Below are 13,780 nucleotides of genomic sequence, written 5' to 3'. Positions count from 1 at the left end.
TTTAGTGTTTAGGATATACGGGGGAAAGACATTATGGCCTCAGCAAGCCTAATTCAGAGGCACCAGCATTGATAATTGAGCTGCTCCAGCTGCTCTGCTCATGACACTTTGAGATTTCTTCTGGAATAGATACTTTCTTTAGGGGTGAGGGGTGGATACTCTGACTTGCAGATCTTGAACATTCTTGAAAGAGGTTCCAGTGCTGTATGATTTTTATTTCAGCATTAGGAGCACCAAAGGATGCTGAGAATGCCTTGCCTATCCAGGTAGATTACGATGGCTATGATGCCCAAGTGTTCCGACTGCCAGGCCCATCCAGAGCCCAGCGCTGTACCACTTTCAGGTGAGAGGCTTGTGAGTGCACTGGTTCTAGAGTAGCCATGTTATGTATGCTTGATACATAAAATACTTGGAGAAATACAAGGAGAATTGATCTCCACATGCTCACAGTTGAACAAAAAGCTTCATCTGTACCTGATCTTTGAGACTGGTTTTCTGGTATTTTAATAATGTGTGGGGTCTAGGATAAGGCATAAATATATTTTTTCCTTAAATCTTTAATTTTGTTTGAAGTGGAATAAAGCTAGTCTCCCTAGCAGATTCTTCAAGGGGGTTAAGAAAGTATTTGCGCAGTAGATTTGCACATAGTTGTAGAAATAGATTGTTTGATGCACTGTTTAGTAACTGGTGAAGAGTGTGGTGAGGAATCCTCCCTGAAAATGATGCCTCTCTGAATGAGAGAAGAAACAGAAAAGCTGAGTGCAGGTTCTCAACTATTTCATGTCCTTCTGTCTTAGGAGAAAGGCTGATTATTCTCAGGTCCTGGCCAAATCAGTTGAATAAACTATAAATTTAAGTGCTTTTTCAGAAATACGTGGTTGACAAGCTTGTTTTGAAGTACTTTTTTTGCTTTGCTTCTTTAGTAGTATTGCCTAACTCTGAGCATGTGGACTCACTTATTAATATGTTAATATGAGCAGCCTGTAGGAGCCCATGCTGAAAGATGCCAGCACAATTTAAATAGTTCATAATTCCAAGTAGTTTCCCTATGGCTACATGTTCCTGGCACTGTAGGCTGAGCTGTAGGCTGGTATCTTCTAGGCCACATCTCTACCAGGTTGGTGTGATATCTGTAGGATTGCACAGGGAGTTGAGCAGGCCCTTTCACAGCCCTTGTGCTGGAAGCATTGCAGTGTTCTTGTGTTGTGTGATGCACAGAAGTATAAATTACCCAAACAGTCCAAAAAGATAGTGATGGCTTCCCTGTAATGCTCTTCTTGAGTTCACCTGCTGAGCATTGAGTCTTTTGCATGACTTGGGCCTGTTCCAGCCCCCTGATAACCTGGGGATTAATCTCTCTTTCCTGTCACTGCGCATCCCTTTCATCAGGTCTGTGAGGGAGAGGGAAAGCCGCACGAGGAAGAGCTCCAGCTCGTACGATGTCTCGTGCAGCCCCTCCCTGCAGAGCCGCACGCTGCCCCCGGAAGAGGTGAGGAGCCAGGCTTCTGATGACAGCTCTCTGGGCAAGATCTCCAACATCCTGATGATCCCGCGGCCTCACCTGCACCAGTGTGAAGTCAGCAGCTCCTTGGGCTATACCAGCACCAGAGGTCAGCCTGGGGCAGATGGGAAGGTATCTTTGGTGGGGAGAGAAGGTGGACGTTTGTGTTGGCCACTGCCAGGCCAGCACAGTGGAGATGGTGCTTATATTGGCACTCATGGTACAACTTTTCCATAACTCCAGCTGCAGCTGGGTGTGCATTCTCCCCTTGTCATCCTTGTCCAATTCCATTGCTTTTTTTTAATGGCTTATCGTAAATAGAAGTGTCCTGACACTGATTTTCTCTTTTCCCTTGCCTATTGCCTTCTTTCAGTACTTGACTATTCTCCTGTGCCTGTCTGCAAATGTGGACATACACAAGGAACTTGTATTATTCAGGTCACCTATAATCTGTCAAATGAGAACTGGCCTTAGCAGTGAGCCCTGGGGGACCCTGCTTATAGCATCTCTCTGTGGGGATTTGTTGTCATTAAGACTCACTTTCTGGATCCTTCCTTTTGACAGTGTACTGCTGAGCTGTCTCAGTGTGTTAGCAGTGCTAGCACTCCCCTTTTCTTCCTTCCCAATTTAATTTTGTTCTCAGGCAGAGTGCAGTATCTTCCACAAACCCACCTCGTCTCAGTGTAAATTGTATTCCTCCCGCAACTGCTTTATCCTCTATAAAATTCTATCCCTCTTCATGTTTTTTTTCATGCCATGGTGTATGACACTGATATCATATTTATCCTGTTACAGGAATCGCAGTTACTAGTGTGGAACTGCTCTCACACAGTGTACTTGATGTTACATCTACCTTTCATCTTTTCCCCTGTTGTCAGTTAATACAACTCTTTTCTTTCTTTGGTATTTCTGTTACTCCTTTAGTTTGAAGGATAGTCGTGTGACCCAGCTGAAGGTGTTCAGCAGGATGAGGATGTGTGTGGATTAGGACTGGCGGGGAGGAAAGAGTCAAAGAAACTGAGGTTTTTCATATGTTGCATTTGACAGTATAGAATGGTAAATGAGGCCCTTCCTTCTCTAGGATTTTCAGCTGTTGGGCACTGTAATTACTACTTATCCATCTGGTATATTTTTCTCTCCTGTTTCTGAATAACTTCTGTTCTACACTGAATAGTGACAACTAACCGTTGTCTTGTGGAGATCATGTACCATGTCTTCTGGGACTAATCCCTGATTTCAGTGCTCAGATCTGAGTGTTACAGAAAAGGCATGTGTACAAGGCTCAGCTGTGGCTTCTGCCATGTCTTTGGTACTCATCCTGAAGTTTCTGTTATGTCAGTCTTTTGATTTCTCAGGAATTCTCAAAGGTCCGAGTAATTCTTCGTAAATGGCTTAGCAAGTGGTTTCTTTATGGATTAATTTAGTAGAAGTTTACAGCAGTGCTGTAATGGCAGATGGAATATTACCTTTTCTTGTCTGGGTTCTTGTTTACATTGTAATTTTCAGGCTGGATAGGAATTGCTTTCAGCTTCTCTGCCTGCTTATTTCTTAGGTCTCCTTATTTCCACTTATCCTGGGCAATCTTTATATCCTCGAGCAGTCAATTCTCTTGTGCTTGGCTCTTGCACGATCTCATGCTGACTTTGTGGTGTTTTCTAGATTTTCTTGAGAACACGCTGGAGTCGCAGCAGCGTGACTCCAGCGCTCCGGGGAGGTTCCATGTGGGCAGTGCTGAGTCCATGCTGCACATCCGCCCGGGGGGATACGCACCCCAGCGCGCGCTCATCAACCCCTTCGCCCCGTCCCGCATGCCCATGAAGCTGACGTCGAACCGCAGGCGCTGGATGCACACCTTCCCTGTGGGTGAGCTGCCTCACAGCACATTTGGCTGCTGCTACTATGTCCTTGTCCAAGATTAGCACAAGAAGAGAGCCAGTAGGAGCTCTGGTGCATTAAAGTGCTCTGCACACTACCAGAGGCTGAAATGAGTGTACAGGCCTGATCAATTCTCTTTTGGAAAATACCACCTCTATTTGCAAATGAGCAGGATCAGGTACAGAACAATCTTACAGTAGATGGAGGCTGTTGAAGGGAATTGTAACTACAATTTGGGTAGATTTTCTGATGATGAATTGTTCATATAATTGTTTAATGCCTTGTAAGTAGGCCCTCCAAAATGTTTTTAAAAATATTCTGCTTCACTTGCTTCAGAGGAGATGGCAGAGGTTAAAGGCTTTGAAGATCTTGTAAACATGCTTTCTTAATGTCAGTGCCTATTCTGTTGGCAAAAGAAGGGTACAAGCAACTGAGGAGTCAGTGCAGATGTGGTGATCAGTGATCCAATTGCAACTGTGTAGGTCCCTCAGGAGAAGCTATCCAGATCCATCATCAAACCCGCCAGAATATGGCAGAAATGCAGGGCAGTGGGCAGCAGGATTTGACGCATTCATCTGCGGAGCTGCTGGAGCTGGCTTACCATGAGGCAACTGGCAGGTGAGCCATTTGCTCAGTCTTGAATGTTGGGTTTATAAACCATGAAATCAGATCTGTAAATAGCCAGCTAAGCTTTATTTCTCTCCTGAGAGGACACGAGTAGCTGGTTCTTTGCTGTCCTGCAATTTGGTTATTGGTGGAGGCAAAGAACAAACAGTATGGACAGATGTGGAATGCTGTTACACCCTTCTCTGTGCTGCCCTTGTGCCATTCCATCTCTGCCAACATCAGTGAGGGATGAGCTTGGTTCCAGCCCGGGCTCAGCTGAGGCAGAGGGGCTGAGGTCTTGTTGTTATATTTGCTAAAAGCAGGGAATGGCACGAGTGAGGAGGGTTATACAAAACAGGCTGGTTTGTTTCACTGCAGGCACGTCAGCTCTCGGCATCCAGGGGACAGTAGCTCCTTCCTGAGCTTCGGCGGAGCAGAGGAGTACGGGAACGGGCTGGGGGCCGGCCCCGGTGCAGGTAACGGGGCAGAGGCAGGGCTGGGAGAGTGCTGGCCTTGGCGGCCCTGGGGCATCGAGGCAGGACTCGAGGCACGTGGGTGGACAGGCACTGCAAAGCAGGAAGAATTAAGAGTGGGAAAACGGTGATCTGTTAGTGCTTCTACTTGGACTTTTTGGTATATGGTAGTTCTTTGGGTTGCTTTGTTTTAGTTTGTTTTTGTTCAAGGTGTCTACTTCTCTAGGTTTGTCTTACAAGGTTTACTATAGAAAGATGCTCACTGTTTTCTTAAAATAAGCTCTCAGGCAGTTACTGAGTTCCATAATAACAAAGCAGTGATGTCGAGACTCAAAAAATAACTAAATATGCCCTGGTGTTCAGATCCCTTTTTTTTTCTAGGTGGGGTTGCCTTAAGCTGTTACCCTTTAGAGAGAAGACACGTCTGTACTTTCAGTTGAAGATTAGCTCTATCTTCCTTAACTTACCTAGACACCTGAATTAGTGGAAATTCTCAACATTTCTTTTGAGCCCTGTAAATGGAACAGCATGCCATGTTAAGCATTCTGCTGTGTTGTCTGGTTTTTTTGTGACCTACCCTCTGCTTTTGTGAACATACATTTTAGCTGGGCACATGGAAAAAAATTGAACTTTTGGACTACAGCATTCAAGATTTATGTTCTTTTCTCAAAACCAATTTAAAGATTTTTTTAAGAATAAATTTGCCCTTCTGAATTACACTGGTTTAAAACAATTTTGTTTTCACTTATGCCTTGTAGAGCCTTGAAGAAGTTAGCAGACTTAATTTTCTTGTGCCTCATCTTGTATTCACATAGTCACATTTAAAATTGTTTTCTGTTGCTTCCTTCTGTGAATTTCGTCTGAATACATTTAATTTTCTTGCTTTACATTTTTAGTATTTTCTGGCTTCGAGATAGGCTCTGGTTTTGCAACTGCTAAACTGCATTTCAGCTGGGTGCAGTTTGCACACTGTAGAGCAAATCCTGGCAATAAACATACTTGCATTTTACAGAATTTGTGTCTGTAGACCCTCAGCTATCTATAGGGGCCGCACTGGGACTCAGTGATTGGACTGAGGGCTCTCCCTTATGGTTTGAGTCACCTACGAAATGAAGCAGTTGGGAGGGGGGGCTTGTTTTTCTGAATTTCCAAAAGTACGATTTCTTGAGTCTGGTTCTCCTCTGCTGCCTGCAGCATGGTTTGGTGCAACGCGGGCTTCAGAGTGAAAAATGATCCCATCTATTTCCCTTGGGGTTCAGGATGTTGTCGCTATTGCCCCGCAGATGGAGGTGGTAGCTCAGAGCGAGTAAATCCTGTTGCAATTCCCGGTCTGGATGGCAGATGGCAGGAGGAGCTGGTCAAAGGTGAATGCCGCTTAGAGCCAGCTCCTGTACGGGTTACTGGCATCGTCATGTAGTAGATATCCACCCTTTCTTTTACAAGGGAACAGCTACGATGTTGCTACCAAATTCCTGGGTAAATCTACCTAAGCTAGTTTTGAAAAATAGTTCCTTTTAAATATTTGGAAGCTTACTGAAGTTTTTATTTTGATAAATGGCTTTGAAGGCAGCAGTTTTTCTTGCCTCCTTGGCAGCTCTTTTTCTCTCATGTGCTACACCAGTTGTTTATAGGAGCTTATAGCATCTACTTTTCAAGATGTTTCACCATTTTGGGAGGAGGGTTTTGCTTGGGCTTTAGCTATTGAACACTTCTAGTGTGATGTTCAAATTTGATCCAAGATGTATTTTTCCTCATTAATTGGCTTAGTGTTTCTTTCTGCTGTGCAGAACCCAGAGATTTTCCATGCAGAGAAATTCTGTATCTTAAAACATCATCATGCTTTTGATTTATTTTTATTTGAAATTTGAGAGAAGTGCATAATTGGTTAAAATAAAACACATATTTCTTTCTTGTAGGGGTGAATCTCAAAACTCAGAACAAGGATGCCTTGGAAGATGCTGTCTCTAATTCTCCAGATCCAAGTAAGCAGAAGGAAGGTTTGGAAGAGAGTTTGCATAGGTGGGAAGATGGGGAGGGAAAGGGCATGTACATATATAGAGGCATCAGGAGGTGGTGGGCAAGAAACTGAGGAGCCTCCTTGGCTTTTGGCAGTGGTTTATTTTGTCCTGCAGTAATTTGCAGGATCTCCCTGTACTGTCTCACTGTGATTGCAGTTCCATAGCTCTTAAGAACATGTGAAGCTGTTTGTTTTGTTACATCTGAAATACTTTCCTTACCAGACACTATTACGCAGAAAGCTAAAGCTGCTGAGCTGGTATCTGTCTCTCAGTATGAAAAGTTTGTTTGGTACCAGCTTGTAGAATTAGAATTAGTACAGTCAGTTTCTGAATTTGGTACCGTTTACTGAGAAATATCTGCCCTCACTTCCTTGCAAAATAAGTGTGTCACTGCTTAAGAAAGCTTTTTCTTTATAGCAGTCTGTCCTGTATTACTTTCTTGCGCAGTGTTCCTGCCATTGGTGTTAATGTTTTTATAGCAAAATAAATTTCTAGCTGTAGGATCTCTATGACAAGAAGTTAAGAATCAGTGGGTGATATGGATTGTTTGAATTGGGTCAGAATGTAATGTAGTGGTGAGCTGATGATTTGGTATAATCTAGTTAGCTTTTCCTTTTTAATGTCTAGTTTTACATCCCTGTAATCTTAAAACTGGAGCATAACTCTAGGAAAGGGTGTGGGAAAAGATTGCTTTCCAAGTTACTATTTTTCTGGTCTTCCCACCCCTCTGGATATATCTTCTGTTTTTATAACTGTGGAAATACTCCCTTTTCTGCTGTTGTACTATTCCAGAAAGAGGCTGGTCTGTCATTCTTTCTCTCCTCTCCAGCTCCTTCTGCAGTTGTCTAGGACGCAAAACTGGTCTGATTTTCTTGTTCAGACTTGGAATGTTGATCTGTTTATTAATAATCAGTAACTGCACCTGACTTGCTGTAATTTTGGAAGAGCAGTGGCTATGTCAGCTCTAGCTTTCAATCAAGAGGAAATTAAATGTATTAACTTTGAATGCCTTTTGCATGATGGGTTTGAATCAGCATGTGCACTGCATTGTTTAACAAACTCTGTCTCTTTCTCTCCCTCCCTTCTTCCTGTCCTATTTTCTTTTTCCCTTCCCATTCCACTCCCCTTTTTGTCCCTGTTGACTTTATGCCAACTCTGTTTTTTGTCTCTCATTCTTTCTAACTCTCCTCTTCATGCACTTCTTTCATCCTTCTGTGCACCCTGTTTTTCCATGGGTGACCACATATGCCCTCCTTGTGTGCCCCCCATGACACAACGAGGCAGTTCTGACGCTGTCTGCTCCCCCCGTAGTGCCAGGCTTCTGTTGTACAGTTGGAGTGGACTGGAAATCCCTCACTACTCCGGCCTGTCTCCCTCTCACCACGGATTACTTCCCCGACCGCCAGAGCCTGCAGAACGATTACACGGAGGGTTGCTATGACCTGCTCCCAGAGGCTGACATTGACAGGTTTGGCCAGCACCTTCTCTGTACAGTCCTGTGCTTAAGGAGCAGGTGATGGAAGAGGATCGCTGCAGTCTGTACAAGTGAATGATAGATTGCTAGCAGAGCAGCAGAATACTTATATTTTTCTTTTTTCCAGTGATAGCTTTGCACCTTTTCTGATGCTCCCATCAGACAGTATGGTGCACTCTGTAGATTTTATGTTAGAAATTGTTTGCATACAATTTTTTATGTCTCTTTTCTGTTGTGTTTCAATCAAAAAATTCAACCTCAAGCTATCATCTCTTTTAATATGCTTTCTAGTAGTTAATCTACATTCTAGTGTTCTGGAAACACTAAATGAGCAAAGCATGTGGACACACAGTGTTTAAGATGCTTATCCTCACTCTAAAGGATATTTAGTTTAAAGAATCTTGTTTGAAAACAGTGTTAGTTGGACAAATAGAACTTCTCTGCTTGTCTTAGAGGTCTCTGGTAACTATTCTTTAATAGGGTTAGTTTGGTTTTTTTTACTGAAGCAATCTCATTATCTTAAACATTTTTCAGACTTTCCATAACTTGTAAGACATCAAAAGACCTGTTCGTGTTGCTGCTTTATGGGAACAAAACAAAAATATTAATCAGGGTGATTGAAATACATAGGAAGTAACAGGATTAATGAAGAAACACCTGAAAAAAATGTCAGTAGGAAGGCAAAGTTCAGAGCAGGAGTTGTAATAAGATGCCACAACCTCTCTGCTCTCCACTTCCCACTGTGGGAGAGGCTGGAGCATTGCTGCCCACTGGCATTCTGAGCTCTCCTGAACATGTACAAACTGTACTGAGGCTGCCTGCAAAGTGCTGAAAAAGCCATCTTTGGGAAATTTATTGTTTCACAACTGTTGCAGGCAAATTTGTTACTAGTTGTCAAACTGCTTTCAAAGGCAGCAGTAAATATTGCCAGACAATTAATCACCCTGTCTCAAAAAGTGCCCATTTTCCTTCCTGCTCCCACAAACAGGTGTTCCCAGGCAGAGGGCTTCAGGGCCCGGAGCAGAGCTAAGAATAGGTATGTGGTCAGCTTCCTTATTCTAGTCTGCTTAACCTTTGTGTCCAGGAGGGATGAGGAAGGAGTGCAGATGACAGCCCAGCAGGTATTTGAGGAGTTTATTTGTCAGCGTCTCATGCAAGGCTATCAAATTATTGTGCAATCCAAACCACAGAAACCGGCCCCAGCCGTGCCACCCCCGCTCAGCAGCAGTCCCCTCTACAGTCGAGGTGAGTGACTTGGGCTTGACACGTCAGGCCTTTGTCTTTCCTTCTGCCAGTCCCAGTAACCTCGAATTAGGCACATCCACCCGTTCTTCAACACTTTATGTTGGCTGTTCTCTGGTGATTCTGCCTAGGGAAGTTCTAAATGGGTGGTATATGAATCCCAAGTGCTCTTCTTTGCTTCTGATATCAGCAAATCTTAACTGTAAGAGCAAAAGACTCATTGTGCAACTGTTCCCTAAAAGTGTGGCCTGAAAGATGGATTTTTAGCTTGTCCTGAGTTCAGAAGCCCACTTCTGGACTCCAGTTCTGGAGTCCCTTTCTATATGCACAGTGTGTTGATAAAGTTCTGAGTACTGCAGTAAGTGAAAGGGTTTTGCTTTTTACAACTAGGTCTTGTGTCGAGAAATAGACCTGAGGAAGAGGATCAGTACTGGCTGAGTATGGGCCGTACTTTCCACAAAGTCACCTTAAAAGACAAAATAATTACTGTGACTCGGTACCTGCCAAAGTAAGTATCTCTCTGGTTGAGCAGTTTGCTGTCAGTGTTCAGATGAACATTCTTTTCCAGCTCTCTGTGCTTGCTTGAAAGAACACACTCTAGAACCTTCTTTCTTTTTAGGAGAAGAAAAAGAAGCATCAGTATCAATAATACTGAGGTTAATGCTTGTGTTTGATCTTTCAGGTATCCATATGAATCTGCTCAGATAAACTACACCTACAGCTTGTGCCCCTCACACTCTGACTCTGAATTTGTCTCTTGCTGGGTAGAATTTTCCCATGAGAGACTAGAAGAGTACAAGTGGAATTACTTGGATCAGTATATCTGCTCTGCTGGCTCAGAGGATTTCAGGTGAGAGCTCCTTTTCCATCCAGACTGTTCTGTGTCCTAATTGCCTCTTTTCCTTTTTGACCTAAAATTTCGTCACCAAGTTCAACCCACAAATGCTCAGTACTCCAGGGAGAATATCTGGCCTGCTTTCACTGTCAGCTTCCAGCAGCTGTTGCCTTGTAGGAACCTTGCTCTCTGTTGCTGGTGCATTATCTGACCTTTGATACAGACTCTTGATCACAAAATTCAGCATGGACTTCTTTTTTTCTCTCCTAAAAATGCAAAGAAATAAGATGGCATTTTGTACCACGCATATGCTTTTCTTGGCTTCTTACTGATTTCTGGATCTGACTCAAAACTTTGATTTATTTTGGAGCTTTGTAGGTTTGCTTGAGTACTGGGCTTGACTGCAGTCCTACTCCTAAGCTGTGGAGCAAGTGCTTACCAGAAATGTGGAATATCTCCACTAGTATCAATAGCTTTTTTGATATCTTCTCTCCACACAACCAGTCTTTATCATGTTTTCTTTTCAGGTCTCAGTCAAAATACCTCCTACGCTAATGTGCACCTTGAAAAATCCTTTTTGCTTGCATATTTTTAGAGAAAAAGCCTTTGGGGCCTATCTTTTACAGAAAAGAAAGCATATCTGTGTGACAATTACTCTGAGGATAGCCTTGTTGCCAGTGATATTCAAATTGCTGGCCATTCCTTTGCACACGTGCTTGTTCTGACTCAGGGATAGCAGCAGGGTGGTCGCTGCACTCACTGAAACGTGCAGCAGGTAGATTTGTACTTTACATTCTGGAAAATCCTTCCCAGAAAACGGCTGAACTCTGTCCTGTCTTCCACATTCCTGCAGCCTTATTGAGTCCCTGAAGTTCTGGAGGACGCGGTTCCTGCTGCTGCCCGCCTGCATCAGCGCCACCAAGCGCATCATGGAGGGGGAGGCGCACTGCGACGTGTACGGCGACAAGCCCCGCTCCGACGAGGAGGAGTGGCAGCTCCTCGATGGCTTCATCCGCTTCGTGGAGGGCTTGAACCGCATCCGCCGCCGCCACCGCTCCGATCGAATGATCCGAGTGAGTCCCCAGCCCTCGCTGAGGCTAGGTGTGACCTGAGCTGCTTATGAAGCGTTAGCAGGGAGACCTGAGTCCCTCCCAGGCAGGCTGGGGCACGTGTGCCTGTGTCCGTGTAATCCATCCCTAAAGGCCAGTGCTGACCCGTGTGCTGTGTCAGCTTTCAAACGGTGGGGGCTTGTTAACAGCTTTGAGGAAATTTACCCGGGATGAGCTGCTGTGACTGCAGCCAGTTCTTGCTCCGGGACAAGCCAGGCTTTTCTGCGCAGCAGAGCCATATCTTAGGCTGGCAATGGTCTGTTTTATACCTTGGCCGGTCTTTTCTTACCCAGGAGCCTGATGCCTCCTCTTTGCAGGTGTGCTCTGCTTTGTGCTTCAGGTGGGCTTAGCCTGCATACACCTCTCTGCCTTGTGATGCAGACAGTTGATCAAAGGGGTCTGAGGTAGTTAAGCTGGTCACTTCTGGGTTAACGTGGGTTGGTTCTGTGCTGCAGATTCAGGAGAGGGATTGCGAAAAGAGAACCATAAGGGTGAATTTTTTGGTAAACAGTAGTTTCAAGAGGCTGAAGAGAAACTGGCTCGTGTATTAAATTCTCTTCCCGTTCACGCACTAAATGGGGTAATTTACTTCAAAGCAAATTCACCTTTTCCAGGATAACAAACATTTTATTTTCAGAATAGCATCCACACAAGACACTAGGCTATTCCACTTCCTGTGGAACCAATAGTTTGCCTCCCTTTTTAAAATGTACTCAATAAACCCCCACTGACATGAGGTGTTGTATTCTTGCTTACTAGTTAAGCCTAGCTTGACTAAGTCTGTGCTTCCATTTTTTCTTTGTTAGAAAGGGTCTGCCATGAAAGGCTTGCAGATTGCTGGTCCAATTTCCACTCACTCTCTGGAGCAGTCTGGGCCTCCCATTGGGAAAAAAGGAACCTCAGCACTCTCAGCTCTGCTGCAGATGGAAGCCAGTCAGAAGTGAGTCTCAACAGGCTGTGCGAAGAGCCTAGAACATCCTTCCTACATATTGCACCTGGGCTGGCTAAAGCACATTTGGGGAACTTTGTCTCATGTTGTGTTACATACATAGGAGAATAATATTTTTAATGCTAAGTTAGTATTACACGTGCATAATAAAACTGAGTTCAAGGGTCCATGTTGTTTGTGGGGGGTAAAAGGTACTTAGGGAATGTTGGATCTGTCCCTCAGTGTGTGGGAAAGCAAATATATGAATATACAGCAGTACCCCTCTGCAACAGTTGCCTTTGGGGGGGAAGCTGACACAAAGTATGTTTGAATAAACTCTGTATTCCTTCCTTTTTTTTTTTTTTTTTAGGACACTGGGGGAGCAGCAAGCAGCAATGCTTTCTGGGAAGAGCTCTGGGCAGCCTTCGGAGAGTGGGAACATTGCTATCACACCCACCTATATGGACAGCCCTCGGAAGGTAAAGACTTCCTAGTCTTTCTTTAGCTGCTATTTCTACATAAAAATTCTTCCAATAACCAAAGATTATTTCTCTGAGCACTTGGCTACCTCATACCACATCTTACTCTCTAATCCAGTAAGAGCTGATCCTGTACTGGCCTTTGTGTGCAAGGGCAGAGGAATTAAATTCTGGAAGTGTGACAGTGATATGGAATCCCTGGGATGCCATTTCAGTGTTTTGCTGATCTAAGTGCTGTTTGCTAATTAGTGCAGTTCCTTTGCTGGTAGCACATTTCATTTCAGTCATGGCTTGACTGTCAGATGTAGCAGTACAGTGCTGCCTGGATCTGTGTGCAGGCTGTCTTGGAGAGAAAATCAGCCTCTAGATTGTGACTGTGTGAACACTGAGTGGAATTTTAACAGCAGGAACTTGAGTCTTTTGCCTCCATTTAGAGGAGGGGATGTGTTCCTGAGAAGTGATTTAGATGTTATTCCTTCACTGGCTGGACTCCAGGCTGGAGAAAGTGGTCTTCCTGGAGCTCTCTTCAGACACTTAAAGAAAAGACTGTGCTATCCCTCAGCCTTTCTGTCAACTGTCCTGTGAGAGCCAGGAGAGCAGGAACTCTGCCTCCAAGTCCACCCAGAAATATTCGATTATTTTTCTGTGTTCTGGCATGAAGGTCTTCCAACAGAAGTAACAAGGAACTGAATAAAAATAGAGGATTTAAATATGACCTGTCTTTGGGCTCAACAGTTCAAATACTGAAAAGAAAAAGTTCTCAGATTCACCACTATCAACCACTTCTTGCAGCATTTTTCTCTTAGCATCTAATGTTTCTATGTCCACTGTTTTGTGCCACCACCAGGAACAAGTATTGTGTTATCCTGGAGACCCAGATATTGAAAGTTGAAGTGATAGAGTAACTGTGATCATCTCTGTACTAGACACTTACTCATAGTGTTAGTGTTTGGAGAACACAGATGAGAATCTGGAGCAGGATGTGCTAGACCTGGAAACAGTAGGTGCTCAAACTGACTTGAGGTGTGTTTGCAAACTTCCATATCATAATTCAGGCTTTGCATTCTCCTCTAATACCATTTTGAAAAATCAGCTTCCCTCTTTAAATACAGAAATCTTAAATGTCCCTTTCTACCAGTAAAACTGATAAAAATTCCGTGTGAAATGCAGGAGGAAAGAATGTTGTGTCCAGTTCTTCTGTGTGGCAAAGGGGGAAAAAGGCAGAGTGGGCTTCCCTAGC

At 44.0% G+C, this 13,780-nt stretch overlaps 1 protein-coding gene across 17 annotated transcripts in view; it reads left to right on the top strand.

The window, feature by feature from the left end:
* DEPDC5 (DEP domain containing 5, GATOR1 subcomplex subunit) overlaps window positions 1-13,780 on the top strand; it is a 41,124-nt gene that overhangs the window by 12,263 nt on the left and 15,081 nt on the right. For 8 of the 17 annotated variants that reach the window (XM_042015149.1, XM_042015150.1, XM_042015151.1 and 5 more), the window contains exons 20-33: window positions 223-343; window positions 1,390-1,610; window positions 3,161-3,364; window positions 3,859-3,994; window positions 4,361-4,458; window positions 5,739-5,819; window positions 6,372-6,437; window positions 7,758-7,941; window positions 9,032-9,192; window positions 9,580-9,697; window positions 9,872-10,039; window positions 10,878-11,097; window positions 11,940-12,073; window positions 12,432-12,540. In XM_042015149.1, coding sequence (XP_041871083.1) covers window positions 223-343; window positions 1,390-1,610; window positions 3,161-3,364; window positions 3,859-3,994; window positions 4,361-4,458; window positions 5,739-5,819; window positions 6,372-6,437; window positions 7,758-7,941; window positions 9,032-9,192; window positions 9,580-9,697; window positions 9,872-10,039; window positions 10,878-11,097; window positions 11,940-12,073; window positions 12,432-12,540 — 2,021 coding nt within the window. The other 9 variants (XM_042015153.1, XM_042015147.1, XM_042015156.1 and 6 more) reach the window with 6 other exon arrangements.

Source organism: Corvus kubaryi, unplaced genomic scaffold (assembly GCF_017639235.1).
Source record: "Corvus kubaryi isolate FWS band 111438036 unplaced genomic scaffold, C.kubaryi_AGA036_p1.0 split3-37173, whole genome shotgun sequence".
Taxonomy (NCBI): domain Eukaryota; kingdom Metazoa; phylum Chordata; class Aves; order Passeriformes; family Corvidae; genus Corvus; species Corvus kubaryi.
This window is presented reverse-complemented; position numbering and strand designations above follow the sequence as displayed.